The sequence below is a fragment of the Heliangelus exortis genome, chromosome 2 (assembly GCF_036169615.1).
Source record: "Heliangelus exortis chromosome 2, bHelExo1.hap1, whole genome shotgun sequence".
NCBI lineage: Eukaryota > Metazoa > Chordata > Aves > Apodiformes > Trochilidae > Heliangelus > Heliangelus exortis.
In genome coordinates this window covers 105857325-105873770 of record NC_092423.1, presented here as the reverse complement: position 1 = coordinate 105873770, position 16446 = coordinate 105857325, and the positions used below count along the sequence as shown (strand labels likewise).

General features: G+C 38.2%; 2 protein-coding genes across 3 annotated transcripts in view; both read left to right on the top strand.

The window, feature by feature from the left end:
* Nucleotides 1-3376: 3376 nt before the first annotated feature.
* CHST9 (carbohydrate sulfotransferase 9) overlaps nt 3377-16446 on the top strand; it is a 79715-nt gene continuing 66645 nt past the window's right edge. The window contains exon 1 of one of the 2 annotated variants that reach the window (XM_071737394.1): nt 3377-3516. In XM_071737394.1, coding sequence (XP_071593495.1) covers nt 3417-3516 — 100 coding nt within the window. In that variant the 5' untranslated portion in view covers nt 3377-3416. The remainder of the gene's footprint in view (nt 3517-16446) is intronic. The other variant, XM_071737397.1, reaches the window with a different exon arrangement.
* The window catches only part of AQP4 (aquaporin 4), a 112358-nt gene continuing 99297 nt past the window's right edge, over nt 3386-16446 (top strand). The window contains exon 1 of the mRNA XM_071737399.1: nt 3386-3516. The gene's annotated coding sequence lies outside the window, so the exon portion shown is untranslated. The remainder of the gene's footprint in view (nt 3517-16446) is intronic.

The window sequence follows — 16446 nt, the reverse complement described above, 5'->3', positions numbered from 1 at the left end:
TTCTACTAGGAGACTCATAGGCACAGACTTTTTAATGCCTTTGTAATTTTTTCATACATGGGTTACAAATCACTATGTTAAATAAATTAAGCTCCTTATGCAAGCTGAAAAACCTTTAAAAAACTCATCAGGTAGGAGAACAGTTTCAGATTTTAAGTGAGTTTGGTGTATTTACAGTCTAACTTGTGCTAAAGTAGGTAGTTTTAATTGAAACTAGCATTACTCTTGTTTAAAACTAATTTAAAACTTAGCCAACACATAAATAAAGAATAAAGTTTCATATAAAATAAATTTAAATAAATTAAACTAATTGCAAGCATCATGAAAACCCTTGATATAAAGATAATTGCAGTGACTGTAATGATAAATTTACTTTAGGGTGTGTTTGGTAGTTAAAACAAAAAAGAAAAGAAAAAAGCACCTTAAACTGCTGTTTCATCTTATTTAAATCTATACAAAACTGAAATTACCCAAGAAGAAAGACATCTGTTTTCTTATTCATGGATTAAATTGTTTGAAAATGTTCCTGATTTTACTGTGCATCTGAAAGGTGATGAGGCAGGGCTTGTAGATGGTGCTTCATGCAACCATGGTGGTGTTTGGGCAGGGTCAGCTGTATATCCTGTGCCAGCATGTGCCATGGATGCATGTGCTGGCTGGCATTGCTGAAGAAAAAACCATCAGCACTATTCCTTGGGTAAAATCCTTTGCCGGCTGTAATTCAATTAAACGAGTGTTTCCTGACTTCTTTTGGCAGAAAGGTCCCCGTTCCTTCATTCTGGAGCAGTTTTTAGCTGGATGAGCTTTCTGAATGTTACTATGCTGGTGTGTAAGCTCTCTTGTTGGGGGCAGTCAGGGCTGATGAGAGCAATTGGCTGGAGAGAGAGAGAGGCAGTGCTGGCCTACACATCCTGGAAATGCTCATGGAGATGTGGTGTGAGATACTCTGCTTTCAGTATCATCCATGTGGCCTGAGAAAGGTTTTCTTGCCCACTCAGGGACACTGGTTTTCAGAAAAAAGGGATAAAAATGCAAGTTTTGTGCAGTCAGAGATGGGAACAAGTGACAAAACCGCAGAAGTGGGCTTATTTGGAAGCGTGCCACCATTTGTTGCGTGTTTCTGGGTTGATCATGGTTTTATTATAAGGAAGTTATGAATCTCAAACAACTTTTCCAAAAGAAACTGCAGCCTGCTTTCTAATACCTGGTATTTGTTTCTTTTGAAGATACTAATTCATACATTTATGTTTTATTTATTTGTCTTTTTTGTTTGGTTTTGTTTTTTCTTTCTAATCCAGATGCTGTCAATGTCCTGTTACAAGAACAACACAACTTTTGTCTGTGGAAAACAGAAGAGGTTTGTATCCCTTGGTCCTTGGTTCTTTAAGTATTGCTTATGCTGAGAAGCTTCTGTCTCAGCAGAGAGATTTTTGAAGACTTACAAACAGTGTGTTTGCTGCAGGACTGCAGTTAAGTGCAAAGACATAAGTAAACCTTTTGGTAAGATAAGGAAGACTGCAACTCTGAGAATGCTGAAGGCAGTTCTGGAAAAGGTGGAAGTGGTAACAGCTAATAAAGAGCTGTCTGGAAGGAGCTTCCACTACCCAGACCCTTGCAAAAGACATTTCCTGGAGAATTCCCTAAGCATTTCCCTTGCTTTAGCTCAATCTTTGCTGCTTCTTTCTAATCATGTGCAGCATTATAATAGCTGCAAACAGGTACATTTATACAATGTGTAGGAAATTCTATCTCTGCAGAATAAGATAGAAAGAACTAGATGGAAAAAATCTCCTACTCACCTTCCTTCTGTGTTCCAGGTTCAAACCAGGTATGTGCTGTACACAGAAGATGTCAGACACCATGTTCATTCTGTTGATGCCTAGCTATCTGTCTTCTACAGAACAATTGCATATAAATTGATTAAACTCTAGTTTACATTTTCTGCAGGCAATTTTGTGCTTTGGAGAAGTGTATAGTTTTAATGGCACAGAACTGGAAAAAAATGCAAAGTTCTGAACAAGGCTTTGTTGTTTTTGGAATCTTCTTTCTCTTCCTAATGTAGTTAGCTTGTTTATTCAACAGCTGTTTTTAATGGCAGTTCTTGCTGAGCGTTGTGTGCATTTTTAGAAAATGTATGTGCATTTTTAGAAAAACAGCAATTATAGATGTGCCAGTGCTGGGTTACCTAAAAACACAAAGTTGTGGAACACACAGTCCCTATATGCTTCAAAATTCCATTTTCTGTTTATTTGGATGAACACGTACTTAAGCTCCTCTTCTAATAGGTTTCTCTTTCAATTATTTTTCCGTAGTCTGTCTTTCTTCAAAGCCTGAGTTTTTCTTTGCATTCTTTGTGGTAGTTTATGAGATACTTCTATCAGATAAGCACTTACAAGGGTGCTCATTGCATTGGATTTTAACACTGACTCTTTTGCTGTTCAGGTCAGTTGCAACAGCTGTTCTTCAGCCTCTAATAACATGATCTCAAAGTGAATGCATTCTGTTTCAGGTTAAGGAGGTGGCTCTTTCATAAGCCACAAGATCTTCTATGTTTTGTTGTAAACAGAATTTTATGGACCCTTTGTGGCTGGCTGTCAGGTAGATTACCTCCTTTTTCTGTGTCAACTGCTGTACAAGAAAGTACTCTTTTTGATTTTATATTTGATCTTGTTTTGGTTGAATCCAGTGGAAAGAATTGGGTCCTTGACAAGTCCTTCTCTTGTTGCAAAATAGTTGAGCAAAAAGATGATCCATTAATTCCTTTCTGCCATGTTACTGGCACCGTCTTATGTTGACCTTCCTGAACCCAGCAAAACTCCACTTGGATTCATGTTTGAGGGTAAACATCAAAATATAACTCCCTGAAGCATAGGCTGAACTGATGCTGGGGCCCATGAAATTGTTGTGTTGCAGGGGTGACTGCAGGGTACACAGGGTCAGGCAGTCCAGAAGCAGGGTGCTGGGTTGCCCATCGCAGGGCAAGCTGAGCTCCAGCTTCTCAGCTGAGGGTTGTTGGGCACTGCTGTGCTGGTTTGAAACTCGGGTGTCTCATCTGGGGCATCACCTTGGTTCTTTATGGCAGTGGATGAAGTTTGGAGGTGGAATGGTCCCTCCTGATGCTTGAGGAAACACTTCAGTTTTGAAATCATCCAGAGGTGGAAGGACCTTTGAGACCGTGAACAGAAATCTAAGTACTGAGAGTCATAGCTTGTGAGAGCTCCAGCTCATATATGCTATGCTATTTAAACAGCCTTCTGTAAAGAATAAAAATATAACACAAGAACTAGTTCCATCTCTTCTTATTCCAGGTTGGTGTCTCAGGGGAACACAGTGAAGAAGATACAGGCATGCTGAAAACTTCAGAGAAGTGAGCCATGAGTCCTCTGAAAGCTGAAAAGTAGTCGTCCAACAGGGTCATGAACCTAAGACAAATCTTTGTGTCTCTACTGATGTTTGGAGTAGCTGGTCTACTCCTCTTCATGTATCTGCAGGTTTGGATTGAAGAACAACATACAGGTACTGTAGGCTTGCTTGCTTGTTTGCTTTTTGTTTGTTTGTTTGTTTTTTCAATACAAGTGCATCCATTATTTAAGAGTTTTTTGTAAAGTCTGTTGAATACATGTTGACAGCTGGGTGGGTGTCACCCTGTTTGGCAGTAGAATGGCGCTGAGAACAGACTTGTTTTAATTGCTGCACTTCATAAAAGTATTAAGAAATTTATTGAGTCACATGAAAAGATGCCCCCAGCTACCTAATTGTATTTTATCAGCTTCATTTGCAAAAGCAAGAGTTGCAAAAGCGTATTGTGCGTGCATGATGCCAGGCAAGTCCAGTTAAGGAATAATTCTGTATGCTGATTTTCTGTGGGTTTTGCACAGTTTATGTGGCAAAGCAACTTTTGGAGAATTATTGTTATTTTTTGTAGACAAAAGCAGCCTTCTAATCAGCAACAGTCATGTGGAATGACCCTATATATTTTTTTTTTTTTTTAATTTATCTGTAGTTGTTTGAGACAGAGTTAGATACTGAACCTACAAGATTTTTTTTATATAGAGAATCATGCAACTTCTGGTGAACTGGTGTTGATCCAGGATTAAGCTTTTGAGGGAATTTCTGTTGTTACCAATTTTGGTTTACAGCACAGGTTGATCTACATTCTTTATGGCTGAAACTAAACCAGGATATTCTTAGCCTCTAGTGGATGCTCAGTTCACAGGACCAGTCTAGAGTTACTCTGCGTTAACCTCCTCTCCATCCCAAAATAATGTGTATAAGGTGGGTGTCAGTAAGGTTCTTAATACCCACTATTTTGCTGTGCAGATCCACTTCTGTTGTTCCACGTTACTTTATGGCATATCCTAGGTTTTAGTTGTGTGCTTGTTTTGATTTAGGAGGTTGTTTGTTTTTTAGTTGTGGTTTTGTTTTTTTTTTTTCCCATTAACAGTATGGAATGTTCCCAACTTGTTAAGAAGCCTTGACTTTTATTTCTTCTTGTCTCTATTGTTCAGCTTCCATTTCCTCTATAAAAGTCTTATTTTATAGTATGCTGATGCCATTGTGAAGAAATGCATCAGTAAAACCACACAAATCTCCTGGCTTTATTGATCTGCTGGATGAGCTGGAAGTTTGGTTTTGAGACTTTTTGAGGGGGGACCTAGTGCATTATTCCTGATGTTGTTTGACAGTGACCTTGAGCTTTTTTTCAACTAAGTATAATGACCACAACCGTTCATTTCAGCTTGTTAATGTTTTTGAGCTGGTTCTAGGTATTTTTACAATGCTGCTAAAAGAGGTAGTGCAGACTCCCTCAGAAGGGTTCCCTTGTAATCAGCTGTTGACACAAGGGTGCTGGGAGAAACAGAAATTTGGGGGGAGTTTTCCTTGAAAATTTCTGCTGTTGTCAGGATTGTTAAGAGTAGATATCCTGGTTTTCAAGGTAGTTCAGGAATGTAAGTGATAACTGTAGATTATTGATTTACGTACTTGCTGACATTCCTCACATTCCTTATCTTCTTTTTTTAGTCCTATAATTAACCCTTCTTGCAAGTTTTTTTGCCATTTCTTACTGTGTTTTTTCTACTCCTTTCTTCTGTCTGTACGTATCTACCATTAAAAAGAAACAGGGAAAATATAATAAAGGTAGAAATAGAATATACTGTGTTCTTTTGGGCAACCAGATGCTTTCTCTCAGGTTTCTTTGATGTATTGCCACAATATTCTTCAGAAGAGAGAGGATTGTCCTTGTACATATAAAGTAATTTCCATGTGAAAACATTTCCATAATAAAATGGAAACTACTGGAGAATAACAGAATGGTTAGTGAACTTAAATTCTGACTGTGGTTTTGAATACTCTTTTATCTCAATGGACTGCTGTTGTGACAACACCTCAGCAAGAAGAAAAAAAAAATTTTTGGCATTCTCTACAGTGGCTGAGTCATGCACATTGTGAAGAATATAGTGAAAAATCATTGTTTGGTATCTGCTCTTGCCTCTTATTCCAGTTTAACCTGTAGAGAGCCATTCTTGTTTATTTCAAGCACCTGTATCTCCTCTAAACCTCTGCAGCTTAGCTCTATAATCCTTGTACAGTTCCATTCTGTAATGCTTCCCCTCCTGTATGCTGCTTTAGAGCTGACACAAAAATGAAACATATTTGCATCTTCACAATATGCATTGGTTTAGATACGGGCATTTTAAAATTTCTTTTCCCTCTTACGTTTTTCATACCTCTATGTGTTGTGCGGCTTTTTTGGGGATGATCTGTGTCTGGAGAATCCAACTGACAAGTATCTTTACAGGGATTTTATGTGCTCCTTTCATTGCATCATTCATGGCACAGCTGTAAGACAGCTCCCTTTAATCTGCAAGTGGCTGAGTGTGTGATTTGATGCTCTGCTAAGAAATGGAAAGCGCGCCTCGTGCTACTCAACTGCCACGCTAGGAGCCCGTGGAGACAAGTGTTTGTTGTAGGCAGAACTATTTTTATCTTCCACAGTGCCCTGCTCAAGACCTACAGCATTCGTGTTTGCATGCGGTTTCTGAATGATGGAAAGTTGGCTGTGAGTTTAGGAAAATACCTGTTTTGCTCCAGTGAGGTGCTGGTGCTTACCACCCTGTTCCTCTGAATATCTGTCCTGGAGCTTTTCTAAATCTAAGTCGCAGAAAAGACACAATGTTTTACTTGATTGTTGGATGCAATGTTCATAATTATTCCTCAGGCTCTCCTAGATGTGGTGCGAATGATTCCCAACCAGATGTAGATTTTGTGGGGATTCAGAAAACTACTCCTTGTTAGTATTTGCCCGACTATATTACAGGCTGTTTGCTTTCATACTCACCATTCTCATTGCCACCTTTTCTCTTTCTTGCTGTTCTTGTCAGAATAGTACCTAATGCCACTTTTCCTTCATATTTTGTCTTTTCCTCTTTTTTTTTATCTTCTTCCTACTTGCTCTTCATATCTCTGAGATCTCAACTGTGACTTCAATTGCCCCTTTGTCTTATTCTTCTCTAGTGCTGATCTTCTCTCAGTATGTTTATTTCTGATTTACTTTTGCAAACTTCCCTCATCACTCAAATCTGCCTAGCCCAGGAACACCTTCCCTAATCTTTCATCCTGTCTGTCTACATCAGATGCCCCTGCAGGCTTGGCAGCTGGATGTGTCTCTTAGCACAGCCATTTCTTCAGCTCCCTGATGCTGTGCTTGGACTCTTCAGATTCTTTTTCATCGTGTTCATCACCCCCGTACCTTAAAAAAAAAAAGATAAAATCTTGAATTTAGAGATGCCTAAGAAACAGCTGCTAGCTACTTGGTGGTCCTATCTGATGGCTTTTCAGAGATATTAGCAGACTGAAAGAACAGGCAGATTTCTTGTTTCAGCTCTGTACACAGAGTGTATAAAGAGAGGATGATAAATGCTTACTTAGATATAGCAGAGCACCCTTGGGTACCTTCAGTTCACCTCAGCGGGGTTTTGGGGAATGGACTTGTCAAGACCAGTCTGACATGAGTGTCCACACATACAGATTTTATCTGGCTGAAAACTTCATTGACATCAATATTGATAATGTAATATACATAGAACATTTCAAGTACTCCATATATCAATATATCAATGCATTTATATATAGATTCATGTACATAAATGAAGTTTAAGTTCAGCTAAATCCTGCAACTTTACTTGACAGTTCTCCATATGGTCTTGCACCCTACAGTGAAAGAATCAAATATTGTGGCAAGATTAAAAAGCAATTACTGTCTATTGCATGCTTAATAATTTCCAACACAGTTAATCTTATTCAGGGCATGCAAACTGCTGGGACTTCTAGACAACATTGAGTCTACCATGAATCACCTGAATTAGCTGTGGGGTGCAAAAGGCCCTTGAATCCACCTCCTAAGTAGCTTCATCATGCAGACCCTGTCCCCTTTCCTTGGGCAACAGCTCTCGTTTTTGTGGAGAGTCAGAATAAACTGCTTAAAAATAAAGATAAAACCCCCATTTTATTGAAATTCCATAAAATGGCATCAGCTTTCTCAGTTCAGTCTGCCATTTCTGTATCTATCCATAGCAGAGTACCTGTACTTCTGAGCATAAGAAGGGGGTTTGTTTTTTTTCCTCACTATGCCAGACTTGTTATTCAGAGGAAATCTTTTGGGTCCTTTGATAACCCCATGAGATATTTTGAGTCCATGGAGCTTCTTCCTTATCTTGACACTCTAAGTAGCAAATGAATGTGTACAAAGGCACAGTAATACGTAGTCTTTGCTGTTTGTGTGGGTTGATTTAAACTTGGCCCAAGTGGAGCAAAACTGAGGTGGCTTAAAGGCCTGTTTGTACGGAATGGTAACAGTTTCCATGGAAGTCCCAGTCTTCCCAGACAGTCTTCAGTAAATACATTAAACTAATGTATTTGTAGAAAAAAGGCTTTTAAATAAGGGAGAGAAAGGCATTGCTCAATAACAGTAATTAATAATTAATAGTTCTGTTCTTTTAGTAACCTTGAAATATTTCTGTTGTCAAAGTCTTGAGTATTTTATAGGAGTCTTTCTAGCTCTGTTGGAGAACACCACTGGTGAACACCACTGGTATGGCAAGCAAATCTTTTTAGTTTGCAACGTTCAGCTACTAATGAGACTGTTCTAATGAGGCTGGCTGTGTTTAGGTTTTACCCTTCTGATCAGAATATGCTGACTTCTCTGTGTAAATTGTTCTAGTTTGTTGTGTTTTTTTTCCTTTTTTTTTTTTCCTTTTCTTTTTTTTTTTTTTTTTTTTTTTAACAATCTACCCATTATTAGATTGAAGCATAAATGAAAGAGAATTCAATAGGATCAGTAAATGTTGCTTCATGAGAAGTTAAAGAGTTGTTGAAGTCTCAGAAACACGACAGGATTTTATTAGGAGAATTTTGCCATGTAACATAAAATGGGTTTCCTTCCCCCAGTACCCCCTTCATTAAGTGAATGCCAGTTGTAAGGAGAGAACTATTGTCTTTGCATGAAAAAATTATTTTCAGGTAGAGATTGATACTTTGTCAGACCATAATGATCTAAAAATACAAGTAAAAGAGAAATATAAGAAATTATGCTTTTCAGAGCTACTAACTGCAGTCTTACCTTATCTTCAACGGCTGCAAAACCCAGAAGCTTTAAGGGAAAGAAATGAAAATTTAATATTGCAGCATATAACTTTTAATGTTGTAGTTTTCTGTTTATGAGGTTGCTCTTCCTAGGTCTGAGTGTTTAGCAGCCCTCAATCTTGCAGCTCATTCATTTTACTTTTATGATTGCAATAGCTAGATTGCATCTAAGTTCAGAAATCCTCCTTTCTTAAAAGCTTTTTGTGCTGTGCTCTTTTGTTGAACTTATGGTAGAAGAGCATCTCTGAGTTGGGTGGTATGTTTTAATCCTTTGGTACTTAGCTTTGGTGTTCCAGTGGTATAAATGAAGCTAGCTGGGATGAGGTTTTTTAGAGGGAGCTCTTCTCAGCTCTATATTCAGTAACATGTTTGAGCAGAAGCTGATGACATTTTATTCATTATTGTGAATAAGATTTTGAGAACACACCAACCTTGTTCATACTTAGACCATAGAGGCTTACTTCTAGAAACATGTGGCACATAATTTAATTGTGCACCTGAACATACTCTTTCATGTCTATTTTCAAGCAGGACTTTCAGAAGAGTCTACTATAACTTTCTTTTATCTATAGGTCTATAACTGAACAGACTTAAGGATTTCTTCAGAATTTGGATTGGAACTTGTGCTGAAGTAATTTCTTCACTTTGTATTGGAATGCTTACAAAATGAGGTGTCCTCTTCCCTCAGAATGCTGAACATCATTCATGCTGTTTGCAAAATGCTTTTCTGAATTGGAGATGAAACACACATAGGTAGTCTTCAGACTGTTTTCCAGATCCGTGGAGCAGAACATGTACATGACGTTTGTAAATGTGATTTTACCTGGAGCCCTTAGCAATCATTATTTCTATTTAGTATCTGTGCTTTTTTTTTTTCTTTTTTTCTTTTTTTTTTTTTTTTTTACATGATATATGGCTTATTCAACTTTTGTTTCGTTTTCTAACAAGATGTGCTGTCATTGCATGGCCACTTCTCAATTACTGTCAACAACTGTTGTTGCTTTTTATAAATTCCAGTTCATAGCACCTCTTCAGTTCCAAAAAGTCCTTTCCTTAGAAGCTGATCATTCAGGCAATGAAACCCTGCAGTCATGTCTCTTTGGTGCACCAGTAGTATGATGCTGTACCATTTAAGGCATACATGCCATAAAACAAGGCCTCTGGAGAGGTAACTTTTACCTGGCAGGTCACCCTTCAGAAGTAATAGTGGAAAAACTTGGAGATATAAGTTCCTGTTCCTGGTTTGTTTGTTTTCCTTCAGTGCACTGTGTGCTGTCAGAATAGCAAATGGTTCATAGAATCATGGAAGCCTAGAATGGCAAGGGTTGGAAGGGACCTCCAGAAACCATCGAGTCCAACCCCCCAGCCAAAGCAGGGTCACCAAGTGCAGGTCACACAACAACAGGTCTTGAAATCCTCTAGAAAAGGAGTCTCAACAACCTCTTTGGGCAGCTTGTTCCAGTGCTCCATTATAGAAAAAAAGCTCTACATCATGTGGATGTGGAGCTTTTTGTGTTCCAGTTTGTGTCTGTTGCCCTTTGTCCTATCGCAGGGCACCAATTAAAAGAGATTGGCCCCTTCTTCTTGAAACCCACCCTTCAGATATTTATAAACCTTAATAAGGTCCCCTCTCAGTCTTCTCATCACCAGACTAAACAGGACCAGGTTGTTGCTGGCATACATTGAAGGCTGCTTACCTTGTGATGTTGAATTGCTTTGATATGTCACTTGGTTACAAACAGTCCTGCCCTGTTAGACTATGTGAAGTGGTCTCTGCAAAACTGCAAGGCAAATCTTTGATTCCTTAATAGAATTAATTTATAAATTCTGGTACCTGTTTTTAGTGTGTGTATGTACGTACATGTATACATGTATATTTATTTTAATATTCACTTTCTTTCCATTCTTTCTGTGGGAGTAGGGTCTGCTGGCAAGAGAAATATTTTAGACAGACATCTCTGCACTGCAGTCAGCTATTAGTATACATGAGGATCAGTTCATATTAAGGAATTGCTTTGGTGTTCAGTCTCAAGAGCATTTGTTTCTGTCTTCTTTTTACTTCCATTTTATTCATTTGATGTTACTGCAACCAGGTTATTGCTGGAAATTAGGGATATTTCTTGATCATCTTGCAACATTTCTCATCTTGAGAAATAAACATTTAAAGATAAGGAGGCTGACAGGTTACAAGTAATGGGAGTCATTTTAATGTACAAGGGCTTAGTGTCCTGCAGATGATTTAGCTGGGAAAACAAACAAACAAAACCAAACAAAGAGCTGCTTAATGTTTGTCTCAGACCAACAGGTTCAAGGAAGAAGAAAATTTCCTTTAACTTAAGGTTTTTTTAAACATGGAAAAACTGGTAGGTTTTTTTGGTTCTTTTGTATCTTAAAAGGTAATCATTATTGGATAGCAGTATGGAGATTGGCTGGGCTTTCAAGTTTGGGTCCCTGTTGCCTCAGACAACTCTCTCACTTTTTGTATTTTTTCCTTATTGTCTTTATATTATTGGCATATTCAAAGAAAAAAGATGTTTCTACTCTTTTTTTTTTTAAACAGTATTTCAGAGGAAGGTGTTTCTTAAATGCTAGGCTGAAAGTGGGAAGACTCATGTAATATCAGCATGTAGTATTTTATGTCCCAGACCCTCTAACTGAGCCTTATGGTTTTACTGTGGGAGGGAATGTTGCTGCCTGCAGTTAGAAAGGAGAGACAGTGAGGTACTGTCAAATGCAATTTTTAAACAACAGCAACAAAAAACAACCCAAAAAACCCTCCAAAGTTTGTTAATATCTGTCCTAAGTTAGAGTCAATGACCAAATCAGCTTAAAGACTCATCTTTTTTAAAACTGTAAACTTTTATTAAAACTTTTTCTTTATTCAAGAAAACTGTGAAATATTCTCTATTTTAAGCATGCCCTGTATATAGATGAAACTGTTCAAATGAGCCTCACTTGATGTAAAGCAGTGGGGAATAACATGCCATGAACATCTGTTTGCTTTGGATTTTGGTAAGTTTGATCTTGATTTAGCAAAGATGTGCAGCAGGTTCCTGCACTGCCTAGAAAGCCATAGATTGCAGGAAATGGAAATGGGGTTTTGCAATCTAGCAGATATTATCCCCTACAGAAGTTGTTTAGGAACTCACACACATCCTCCCAAAAAATTGTTGTTTCCATACTGCATTGAGAGCTTTCCCACTGTAACACCCAGGATTGCCATTGACCTCTATTAAACCTGTGTGATACCTGTAAGCAAACACAATTTGCTTTCAAATTTTTTTGTTTATATTGACTATGCAGCTTTCCATAACATGATCCTGGCAGAAATTCACAGTACATAACTTTAGCAAAATCAGGCTGTGTAGGCACAGTTTTTCTCTCTTAATCCTTTGGCTTCCTAAGAGCTACGCTTAGCATCATCTGCAAGGGGACCATGAATCATGTGAGTTATCAAAATATCTGAGTAATGATAGAAATCTTCCTCTTTTTAAATTTTTATTTTGAGATGACTAAGAATGATAACAACGAATATTCAAGACTTCACCTATTTAGTAATAATTTTCTGTTTACAGTTCCATAATATTTTAAGAAAAAAAAAAAAGCCAGGACATGTTTGAAGCTATCCCTTTCTGAATGAATAACAGAGGAAAAGCATGTAGGGACAATTGACTTTAATTTACTTTTTCAGGATTTTTTTTGGCTTATGGATGCTGCATTTCAGAAGCTCTGGAAGTAGTGAGGGTAGGTTATGGGGTAAGAGGTGTTGAGGAGGTTTTACATCAGTTCATTGGCACAAAACCTGCTGTGAACCACGCAGACAATGAGGAGAGGGGAAACTTGAAGAAAGTTGAGGGCTTTGGAAAACCAAATTCCTTTGAAACAGAGATGGCAAAGTCTCCTGGTGAAGAATTTCATTGCCCTGGAACATAATGGATGATGACAATCACCACAAAATTGTGGTAGGACATCCTGAAAAGAAACTAAAGATCAGCAGCCTAAGGTTAAGAATAATAAGAATCAATATTAAATTTCACTGTGGCCAAATGCTCAGTAAAAGAAGAGGAGGTGTTAATTTATTTTATATTTGATGTGATTGGAATGGAGCAGATTGTTTCATTACCAATAACAATTTAGCATAGAAGAACTCGCCCAGCTGTAAGGGCATAAATGAAGGAAGATCTGTTAAAGGTTTGTAATATTTTCAGCTATAGTTATAATCTAAGCTTAACACAAGTATGCACTTAGGAGCAGCTCAAGTGCACTTTGGGTTATTTAGAGTCATAAGTCATATCCTGGGTATGTATATTGCCTCTGGATAAATTATTTGCAACAAAAAAGGGCATTGTAGATTTTTTGTTTTGATTGTGATCAACTAGAGAGATGTAGTGCATGAGTTCCATGAGCTGCAGCTGGAAGCACTCACTTGTATTAAATAGAAAGAAGAAAATATCAATGCCTGATACTTCACCATTCATCAAAGAAATATCTGTTAAGGAAAGAATACATGTCTAATAGGAAATAACAAATGTAGTAAACATCATGTACAGAGACAGTTTTCTCTATGACTTTTGATCATACTTGATATTCTTTGCTAAACTTTGAAAACGAGCAGGCAGCCCTCAGTAAGAGAAAGAAACACTGTTGTTCCTGAATTTGCCCTTTTGTTGCCAAAACCTTATAGTTTTTACTGCTGCTCAGAGGTGTATGCCATGAGAGTACTTTGGTTCTGCATAACCATACTGTGTTTTCAGAGAATGGTGTAGAGGTAGTATTGTGTGGAGAAAGAAAAGTATGTTCCAGCTCTCATTTGATTGTTCCCAAACAACGTGTCTTTGCAAGCCTTAATGTGAACAAGAGTCTTGCTTTTTTAGGATAGGATGGGGGCCATGAACCTCCAGTGAAGAGTCCTATTTTCCATGATGTACAACCAGTGTTTGTACAGAGCATCCAGTCCATCCTCTTAAGGGACTCAGAGGGTCAGTAGAGTGACAAGAAGCTGCTATCGATGGGGATTGGCAGAGGAAATGCCACCAGCTTTGTCTTTTGTAGAGGGTTTTGAAGAGCACAGCTACCAGTCATGGAAGTTTTTATTTCTTCCACCAAATACCTTTCTTCCTGACTTTGGCTTCATGCAGCAGAAGTTAAAAGAGAGGCTTTAGTTACCTAAAGCTTAGTAAAGCTGGGTCAATAGGATTTTACTTTTTGTTTCACCGACCTATTCAAGTTTATTTCTTTATTTCTGGAAAAATACTTAGTAGCCAAATAATGCAGAGGAATCTGTTGCAGTAGTATTGAAAGTACATCTCAAATGAAGCATGGCAAGATAAATTAAAAAAGCATATATAGAGGAATTAATTTTATTTTGGTTTTTTTCTTACTGTTGTTGTTTGTGGCTCTTTTTTGCTATCATTAAAGATTCATTAATGTACAGTATGCCTTGTCCACTACTGAGAACTAATGGCTTGCAATTTGTTGACACAGGTCACGATGATTTAATTGTGTGTCAAATGCATCTTCTTACTTAAAATATATTATGAACGTAATTCATTAAATGTCATTGCTTTAAGAAGATTCTGTAATTGTGGTCAAGAATTATGGTACAATTCCCAGAAAAATCTGCAGCTCCATTCTTAATGTTGGGCCAAAGAATCAAGACTTTTCATGAACTTCAGCTTGATTTATAAGCTATTAGGAACACTCAAGCTGAGAAGCTCCATGGGACAGTTATTAATAAAACTGACAGAAATTTCTTTTCCTTAGAAAATGAAATTGAGGAATATAAGATCCTCAAGATGTCTAATCTCTTCTTCTGACTAGAAGTCCTCTTAAGAGATCATAATATATGTGAAATCTGGGCACTCTAAACAGGGCAGTCAGATTGGTAGAAGGACTGAAATTTACTTGGATGCACTTTCCTCTTTTTTTCTCCTTTTTTTTTTTTTTTTTTTTTTTTTTTGTGGGAGTTGCTATATTTTTAAGACAATAATAAAATTTATTTGATATGAACAGACTCAAAATCACTAAAAAAATTACTTCTAGGAACAAAACCATTAGAGCGAAAGTTGTCTGACTGTCCCCTGATTAGGTGATATTCAATGAAGCCAGAAAATATAAACCAAATGTATTTTAAAGTAATTATTTGATGATTTTTCTCTTCCTCTATTTGATCTTATGTCAAAGACTTGCTGTTGCAGTACTGGGACTAGTGGCAGAGAGAAGGAGGTGAGAAGCATCTCTTAACCCTGTTTTTGCCCTTGGCTTTCAAATCAGTTTCATTGGACATGGGGGGGGGGGAACACAAAGTATATGCAAAATATAAGAAATTATATGGACATGATTATTGTACTCTTTGGGCTTATGTTTTTAATATGTTTTGTCCAGATGGCAAAATTAATTTCAACTCACTTCTTTTCTGTTAGAATTTTTCACTTTGGTGTGTCTATTTTGAAGATGAACAGGCAAATGAGGCTGGGTTTATGTAGGCTGAGGAAGTTGCAGTGAGATATAAATACTTCATGATTTATTTAACCTTTGAGCAGAAATTCCTTTCTGGTAGAATTAATCTGCAGATAGCTGAGGTGTGCTGCCTCTTAAGTTATGATTGATCATGCAATATAATGAAACTCCATTGGCATAAAGTTTTGGACTGATGTAGATATAAATATCACACAAATAAAACCAACATGCTGTGAGTGACAGGTGGGTTCAGGTTATTCTAGGCTAGTAGTCAGCCTCATATCTCCAGCTATCAAAATATACATATCCTGCAGATGACATTAATATGCTGGAGCTAAAACATATTTGAATGACAGTGTGAGTCAATTTAAGCAAAGAATATTCTGTAATCGTCAGTCATAAAATGGTTTGGATTGGAAGGGACCCTTAAAGTTCATCTAGTCCATTCCCCCTTCAGCAATGTGTGACACCTTCAACTTGATCAGGTTGCTCAGAACCCTGGTCCAACCTGACCTGGAATGTTTCCAGTGACGGGGCAACTACCATACCTCTGGACAACCTGCTTCAGGGTTTCACCACCCTCATTTTAAAATTTTTCTTCCTTTTATCTGGCCTAAATCTATTCCCTTTTAGTTTAAAACCATTACCCCCTCTCCTATTTGAACAGGCCCTGCTAATAAGTTTGTTGCCATCTTTTGTGTAGAACCCCTTCAGGTACAGGAAGGTGGCTTATTGCCATCTCCCCAGAGCCTTCTCCAGACTGAACAGCCCTAACTTTCAGCCTGTCCTCATAGGAGAAGTGCTCCAGCCCTCTGACCATTTTTCTGGCTCTCCTCTGGACCTACTCCAACAACTCCATGTCTGTCTTGTGCTGAGGACTCCAGAGGTGGACACAGTACTACAGATGGGTTCTCACCAGAGCAGAGAGGGACAATGACCTCCCCTTCACCTGTCAGCCACAATGTTTTGGTTGCAGCCCAGGATAAGGTTGGCTTTCTGGGCTGTGAGCACACATTGTTGGCTCATGTCCAGCTTTTCATCCTCCAGCACCGCCAAGTCCTTCCCTGCAGGGCTGCTCTCAATCCATTCATCCTCCAGTCTGCAGTGATACTGGGAATTGCCCTGACCCAGGCCTCGTTGAACTCCATGAAGTTCACATGAGCCCACTTCTTAAGCTTGTCCAGGTCCCTCTGAATGTCATCCCATCCCTCAGGTGTGTCAGTCCCACCAGTCAGCTTGGTGTTGTCTGCAAGCTTGCTGATGGTGCACTCAATCCCACTGCCTGTGGATTGATGAATATAGTACACAGTACTGGTCCCAGTACAGACCCCTGAGGGATGACCC